Source organism: Xiphias gladius, chromosome 15, assembly GCF_016859285.1.
Source record: "Xiphias gladius isolate SHS-SW01 ecotype Sanya breed wild chromosome 15, ASM1685928v1, whole genome shotgun sequence".
Classification (NCBI taxonomy): domain Eukaryota; kingdom Metazoa; phylum Chordata; class Actinopteri; order Istiophoriformes; family Xiphiidae; genus Xiphias; species Xiphias gladius.
In genome coordinates, this window is record NC_053414.1 from 6,229,762 (window position 1) to 6,238,236 (window position 8,475).

The 8,475-nt window shown below is 41.1% G+C and overlaps 2 protein-coding genes across 2 annotated transcripts; one reads left to right on the forward strand and one right to left on the reverse strand.

The window, feature by feature from the left end:
• The first annotated feature begins 725 nt into the window (after window positions 1-725).
• lgals2b (lectin, galactoside-binding, soluble, 2b) lies at window positions 726-4,675 on the forward strand. Its single transcript, XM_040147033.1, has 4 exons — window positions 726-742; window positions 2,609-2,682; window positions 2,917-3,088; window positions 4,257-4,675. The coding sequence occupies exons 1-4, from the start codon at window positions 740-742 to the stop codon at window positions 4,401-4,403; spliced, it is 396 nt and encodes a 131-aa protein (XP_040002967.1). The 5' UTR covers window positions 726-739; the 3' UTR covers window positions 4,404-4,675.
• Window positions 4,676-5,824: 1,149 nt separating this feature from the next.
• On the reverse strand, window positions 5,825-6,898 carry LOC120800735 (urotensin-2 receptor). The gene has a single exon (XM_040147032.1). The coding sequence runs from the start codon at window positions 6,896-6,898 to the stop codon at window positions 5,825-5,827; it is 1,074 nt and encodes a 357-aa protein (XP_040002966.1).
• Between the last annotated feature and the right edge of the window lie 1,577 nt (window positions 6,899-8,475).

Below are 8,475 nucleotides of genomic sequence, written 5' to 3' on the forward strand. Positions count from 1 at the left end.
GTGCATATTAGACCCCTCATAAACTTATTCATGTAAATATGAAGCTCATTTTGAGGATGAACAAAGCTCTAAATTCGTATATATATACACAAATTTCTATAATATTCAAATTTTTCCGCCACATCTCATACAAACAGGTGGTATTTTTATGGTTTTTATCTGGTTTTTCTACATATTTGTGTTTATTTATTTATTTGTTATGTTATTTGCTATGGAGTCACTGAAATCAACTGCATGGTAGGATTTTAGAGTTGAGATGAGTTTGTTATTTATTAGTTATGTAAACTAATAAATAACAAACTTCTCTCCTAAAACTCAGTTGTCAACAGTGTTTGACATATGTCACAGTAGCATGTATTGAAAAAGGTCACATACATAAGAAAGGTGTTGCCGTGAAGAGTCCCTATGAAAAACAAAAATACATCTCAGACACATGTTAATAGAAATCAATATACATCTGTTTCATTATATTCAGGCAGTGCACAATCTCAGTAAGCAATAAATGTGGAATATTGTCATAATTAAATGAGTAAACAATTAATTTAGTTTGTCCTGAGGATATGAAGCTGAACAGTGAGTTAGTGGTTTCACTGACATGAGAATGGGCTTTTTTTTTTTTTTTTTACAACCGGCTCCCCGTTGGTCGTTCCCTGCCCACAAGGTTGTATCAGCTATATAAACCACTCACCTTCCTGCAGAGCTTCGTCACTCCCGGCACAACCCACTGAAGACAGCCAAGATGGTAAGTGGTGTGAACAGCGTCATTCTTCATTCTCCATATGGACACATATCTGCATTCATTATCTTGTTATTCCAATCCTTATCTTAGGTTTAAGATAATACAAAGCTCAGAGAAAGAATGTGTGTCTCGTTTTCTGTAATGTTGATATTAAATGCTTACGATCTAATTTTAATGTTTAATATAATAATAAATATACACATAGAAGATCCACCGTACGTCTTGCCGTGAAAAAAACTTTGGCTATCTGATTGCACTTCAGATATTCAATCGCATATTCACACATTTCAGATTTACAGGTTGGATATTAGTAAGGTTGCAGAGGTATATTTAACTTTGCAGAATCCTTAAAACTGATTCACCATGTTTTTTTTAAAGGGGCTGATTGCTTAATTTTAAATCCGCAGAAAAGAAAAAAGGCTTGGTAGCTTTAACACATTTCAGTCTTTTTTTTTTTAATTACGTATAGTTTTTTTTTCCGTAGATGTAATTTTTACTGAGCATTTAATCAAACATTGACATTAAGTCAGGGGACACAGATCCCTTGAATATTCTCATCTCCCATGTGATTTGATAAAGGCGCATGCAGTAAAACCAATGAAGAGCAAGGAATCTGAACTATCCATTGATCTAAGCCCAGGTAAAGCAAACGCTTTGTTCTTTATTAAGTAATTCTTCAAATCTGTGGCTGGCTATTACCATGGTCACCCCACAGTAAAAAGTCTTGAGCCTCTTGAATCCTTGTAAGACATTAATTGTAAGGTATAATACTCTGGCAGTGGCCTGGAACAGAAGCAAGAACTGTGTTGGGATGGTGCCCACTTCTCCTAAATAGTTAGAATGACTCAAATCCCCACAGGGATTAATAGAATATAACTTAACTTAATTATTCTCCAACACCTTGCCCTGTTTAGTCAATAATAAACTAGTGCCGATGTGAGATAGGGGATAAGACATGACTTGAAAGAATCGATTGCGGTCGGTATAGACTGAGGTATCTATGGGTGTGTTACAGGTATATAGGGTCCAAGAAGTTGAAGTTCATGTGTAATGGTCAAGGTGATGCACAGCCTATAGGTAGGAAGGACAAAAGTAAATGGGATTTATTGTGTCACTGACTAGGTGAATCGATCCACTGACTTTTGAAGAAAGTTCCTGGCAGGCCAAGATGAGTTTCTTATGAGCAAATATTTGAGTTCAATCTTAGGTGTTTTATTAGGTTTGATCTTTTTTTAAATCGTTATATAGGCACACACACACCCACATCCCGTAGAGAGCTAGGGCAATGGTACCTCTCTAGTGTCTGCCACTTTATCATGGTAGATAGTCCCTGCATGAGCTCTTTATGGTTTTACTGTCTCTACATAACGACCACATGTCAATGAGCATACAGCACCTTCCCGTTTCAGCACTTTTACAGCCGCTGGTACACTTTTCTAACCTTAGTTTATCATCAACAGCAAAGATAAGAACACCCATGATTTATCAGTTCTCCCTCCAGGGTCCAATATACAAACAGTCATTTGATATTTCCCTGTTAGCGTCTTAAATTACGTACGAACATGACATGACAAACAAGACTTGCTCCAAAAGGAAATCCCTTCCCCTAACTTCATTAACAAAATTGGCATTTTATTTTAATGCAGAAGGATGAACATGAAGAACAGAGCAGTCAATAGTTCAGCTATGTAGCCCTCTCTCTTCCCAGACCGGTGGTCTGATCCACCGGTCTGGGAAGAGAGAACTTTAGTTGCATTGAATGAATGCAACTAAAGCTGTGAAACGAAGTGGAGTGTTGCTTTAAATCTGTGAAAAGGTCATTTTTAGTCAATCTGTTCCCATATTCCTCTTTGTCATTTCCCTCTACAGAAAGTCAAGAACATGACATTCAAGGAGGGGCATGAGTTCAAGATCCGCATCAAGCCTAAGGACGACTGCAATTCGTAAGTTGTCCTCATGAGATATCAATTTGGCTAGTGCTGAAACACGTTCTGAAAATGTTTGACTTCGCAGTCATCACCTGTTGTTCATGCAGTTTATCTTTCAGATGTGGATTCAGTTACTTTTATTCAGAGGGGAAGTTGACATGGAGTACTGTGAGATAGGTTAATGTTTCATCGGCTTCTTCCTGTTTCTTTGCACTCTTTTGACTTCTACGCCCCCTGCCTCCGTTGCAGCTTTGCCATCAACATCGGTCATGACTCTGAGAACGTCGCATTGCACTTCAACCCACGTTTCGACTGCAGCGGCGACTCCAACGTCATCATCTGCAACTCCTTGTCCGGGGGAAGCTGGGGCGACGAGCAACGTGAGGGACACTTCCCCTTCGTGCGTGGGGAGGAATGCAAGGTGAGTATCCGGGTAAATGCCAGTTGTTCGCCATCTCAAAATCCTTTCGTTTGATACGACAAAACCATTTAGTCATTAACACACGCTGAGATACACGGTTTATCCTGAAGGATGTGAGTAGCACATAAAGTGTGTAGCTTTTACTCTAAAGACTGTACTTGTGGCCTGAACAAGTCCACAAATATAGTCTTTAGGGTCTGAACATCCAACACAAGTAGAAGATATTGGAAAATGCTAAAACATATTGTAACAAAAAGAGAAGAGTCATCAAGCCATTGAACTGACTCAGTAATGCAGGTTAAACGGCAATAAATACTCCCAACATTAGCCACCACAAGCTACTAGTTGTACAAGACCAAGAAAGGTTGTATCAGCAAAACCCCTGAGCATTTTGAAATGAAGCAGGGTATGTCGTCACTTATCATTTCAACATGTCGGTTGTAAAAGGAAGAATATGGTATTTATTGTCTAAAAAGTTACATAGCCCCACTTTAAAGCCGTATCCGATTGATTCAAATGAAAATACACATAATCATCATGTCCCAATATTTCAAAGATAAGTTCAAAGGTTAATCTGGAAACAAAATTGTGCCGCTTATGAACCTTATTCAACAAAGTATCTTTCTGACATGTCTGTACTGATCATCTTCTTTAGCAGCTAAAATGGCAAACACCTCATTCCAAGTGGTCACAGCTCTTAAAGAATTAAGTTGCATTCTCATGGTTTTATCATTGTTTAGACAACAAAGGCTTAAAGCTGCTTTTGGGTGTGATTATAGTTCACACAAAGACCTGCTTTATTTGATAGAATAGTTTTTTGCAGACGATTGGCAAAGTTCTTCTGATGTATTTGTCCCAAACTCAATTTTCATAATGTCTGTCTCCACAGGGAGGTTATTATTGGGCTTGGTATGTGTTCTGTAACACTGTTATGTCGACAGACACTGAGCTATACGATGATGAAGGGGTTTGTAAGCTCAGTGAAGTTATTAGCCTCAGAAAGAGATAGATAGTCTCACCTTGATGTTTGTGGCTGCTCAAAATGCTGTTTCTTTATACATCCCATTTATCTTATCTCTCCGCTGTGCGACAGTGTGAAATTTACTGACTGACACTTAAAGATGAATTGTTCCGTTGTGTCTGTCTCTCCTGGTCTTATGTACATCAGTTTTACATCAACTTCAACAACGAGCAGTTCTACATCAAGCTCCCCGATGGCGCCATGATGAATTTCCCCAACCGACTGGGAGACGTCAAGTACAAGTACTTTGACGTCAGCGGCGATGCAAGGATCGTCGGCATCAAGATCAAGTAGAGATCGACCTCGTCTTGACCCTTAACTCTTGACCTGTCCATCTTTTGTTTGTTGCTGAACAGTCCGTTTTATATTACTGAGTCCAGGCCTGATTGTTCATCTTTTCTCCTGTTGAGGCTTATGGAAATATAACACTAGAAATTTACATCAACATGGAGCGCTGATATTGTAATAAGAGGAAATGGCCTAAAGAGGGAGCCACAGCACATCTTACCGGACTGTGTCTGCTTGGCATCCCATCAGTCACTGGGTTTGATAATAAATGCTGTGAAAAAAAAAGAGAGAAGCCATCTCTGTCTCTACGTCTCACTTTGTCTCTCACCTCACAGCACACCATACAACGTAATCTCCAATTATGGTATATAAATCTTGATTGACACTGGATGTACAGTAGGTTCTTTTCAACATCCATTGTATTTGTATTATTCCGCATTAATCTGGATGTCTGTTGCACTGTTTATTTTTAAAATTTCTGAAAAAAAGGGTGAGTTGTTAAAACTGGTATTAGACATTGGCTACATAAAAAATGTAATGTAAACCAAAAAAAACAAGAAAAAAAGAGAGAAAACCTACAACAGAATAAGACTTGCTTTTATTGCGAATGTGGCCAATACATTGACTGGACTGTCAGGATAGAGCAGATAACAAGGGATAAAATGGGTTATTGCAAAAGGAGGGACAATGTACGACAGGGGTGAGATGAAGCACATTCTTACAGAGACAATTTACAGGAGGACTCAAAAGAGCCCTGGCCCGAGGCTGAGGAATGTGGCACGATGCAACCACATTCCCTCGAAGGAGATGAAATATCCTTTACGTGTGCGTATAAGGTGGATGGCAAATAGGAAAGTAAAGAGAAAAATGAAGCAGTTCTTTACATTTGAGTCCATCGTCCAACTACCGAAATTTTTTTGACAGGTATTTCAGAGCAATTGATTGCTATGATTCTTGTGATCGGTATTTCTTCCAAAACGTTCTCAGAACTTTTGAAAATTCCCATTTTGCAGCTTTTCCAATTCTAATTCAAACCTTTTTAGTTCGGAAAATAAATTACATTTGAACCCAAAGGATGAGGGATGAGCGTTAGATTATATAATAATAAACAGAAATCACATATTGTGTCACTGCATTCAGACTTGCATGTTAGCAAACATCCGCCTGCAGTGCTGAATTTCTCTGAATCCTTAACAGTTCTGGTTTCCCTTCTCATCAGAAGGAAATGTAAAGCATCACACCGCATATGTTTGAGGCATTCATGAAGCTAGTAGAAAGTGCTACTACAGATCACAGATGTCTCCGAAATATGACATTTTTCTGTTTTGTACAAAATTACTAGAACAAAAATGTCCTCTCTGAGGCTGATGAGTCAATAACATTTTCTGACTTGAGTGTTTATGCTCAATAATAATTTATTTTTTCCACTAAAGGTCATGCAGTGGCGTGGTCACAGCTGAAACGGGGTCAGCCCTGCTTGACCCCACAGACTGACCTTTCTGGGCCAAGTAATCTTTATAGTTCCGGGTCAGTAGAGTGTAAAGAAACGGATTGATACAGCTGTTCCCATAGGTCAGACACGTGAGAAAAAAATTCACATAATTATGAGCAGCTGGAGACAAAGCTCTGAGAGACTCTGGGGAAAACAGTTTGGCTAGCTGCCATCCCCAAAAAGGTAAGAAACAGGCCCAGTAGGCCACCACGATGCTAAAGATCATTGATACGACTTTTTGTTTGAGTCCTCGCCTCCGGGCAGAGTGGCTGCTACCTCCAAAGCTAGCCTGCATTGCCCAATAACGCCTGGCTAGCCCCACATACAGCCCAACGATTACCAATCCAGGCACTAAAACACTCGTAAAAAACAGGACGGTGATATAGGCCTTGAAGGCCTCAGGGGTCCAGGTAGGGAAACAGATCCTCTTAACCAGACTCACTGAAGTGGGTTTGCCCTCCCTGAGTTGGATCATCACCATCATGGGAAGCGTCAGCAGGAAAGCTAACCCCCAGATAATCCCCGCCGCTAGCCGTCGTTGGCGGGATGAGGACCTGTGCGCGCTGAAGGGCCTAACCACAGCACGATAGCGTTCCACGCTCATAGCAACCAAAATGAAGACACTGGCATGCATGGTGAGGAGGTCAAGACTCAGCAGGATGCGACAGCCAGCCTCACCAAACAGCCAGTCATGGGCGAAGTAGGTGCAGACCACAAAGGGGATGGTGGAGAGGTAGAGCAGGTCAGCCAGAGCCAGGTTGATGATGTAAACATACATGGAGCCCGTACGGCGCAGAGCAGCTGAGCGTGTAATGATGAGTGTGTACGTGTTGCCTGCCACACCCATGACGCACATGATCATCAGCGTGGCACCGAGCAGAGATGTCACCCACAGTCCTCCACTGCCTCCCGCAACGCCACCGCTTTCCTGGGACCCTCCATGTCCAGCCTCTGGGCTCAGCCCAAGTCCTGGCTGTGGAGTGACGGTGGCATTAGGAGTGCAGTTCATTGCAGATCAAAGGTCAGAGGTCAGGCAAATGTTTAGGAGCCAATTTATACAGAGGTCTTGAACAGTCGGCTCCCGAAAATGGAAGAGGTTTAAAGTCTGTACAAGCATTTCATGTTGTCAGGTGAAGTTCAGTATGTAAAGACAGTCAAATTAACATTTTTTGAAAATGTCCCAAACAAATGGGAAAAAAAAGCAAACATTGCTTGTCACAACTTTTTATGAGATTTGTTAGAACAAGTTGTTCAAGCTAAATCCAAGAGAAAACACAAAGGGTCAGTAGGTGGACGTGCAGGGACAACAACTGTAAAACCCCACAGACAAGACGTACAGTAGGAACACCGCTGACGAGGTCAGCAGCTTCACCGACCATGGAGCTGCCTGTGGCTTGCAGCTCTTCTATCCCAAAAAATAAAGTCCTCCATATACTCATGGTCCCGATAAAGCGATAAAGCCTCCAGCAAATATTTAAGCCATCAAGAAGCCTCAGACATGAGAGCTGTGATGTTCCTCAGTCACAGAGTGCAGGGATTTCTCTGTCTGGCTTCTCGGCCGAGGTACATCTGCCAAGGGTCATTTGGGAGCAGCAGGGTGTCACAGTGAGTCAGGACACTGCCTTTCAACTGGACAAACTGTTCAAAATCCCTGCCAATGAGCTCCTGCACGGCAAAGATGTGCTTGAGAGCGATTCAGCCGCTGACTTCTCCAGAGAGTCTCACTGTGGGATGAAACATTTTATGATGTCCATTTTAACATGACAGGGGGGAAAAAAAACACTCTTCTTCATCAGCATGGTGTCTTGAGTGGATGGCAAATATTTAACTTGTCTTGACTGTACAAATTATGAGTGAATCAACGGCTGTAATGTACTCTGTCAAATCCATCCTGTCTTCTTTTCTTCTAGGTTACTACCTGAGTGTAGGAACTCAAAGTATTAAGGTACAGATCCTTTTGTTTTATACCAATCAACCATAATGCTTCCATGCAGCTCTTCTATACGGCTATGGATCTGCTTCGACGGCCGAAAAAATGAAGTTTCTCCTCGAATCTTGAGCCCCCAATTATCTCCCAGTTTTGATAAAAGACCGCTGTGTCTGTGTTCCCTGGAGTTTTTCTGGTTACGGTCCTCTCCCTCCTCTTCTCTCATCTCCTCCGTCCTACCTCTTTCTCACCAGGGTGAAAGACTAGCGCGGGCCTATAGATTTATGAGGTATTCCTCCAGGGCCTCAGGCTGCTGTCTCTGAGCACCAAGGTGTAGTTTTAGACTCCCAGAAATCATTGACAGGGGCAATTATTCACAACTACACAGACAAGCACATTACAGAGGTGCACAACCACGGTGGGATTAATGCTAGAAAAATGGAGCGTATTTATTAATTTCAGTTAATTTTAGAGGTAAAACTATCTTCAAAATTTTCAAAAACAAAATTAATACACCTGCTTTCTGTGTCAATATTAGGGAGTATTTCAGCATCTAAGTTTTATCCTTATTTTGCCTTTCATACTTTTGATATTTTTTCTCTATAGCTCACAGTATAAACAGGTTTTCGATGTTTTCCACCTGTGCATTAATTCCAATT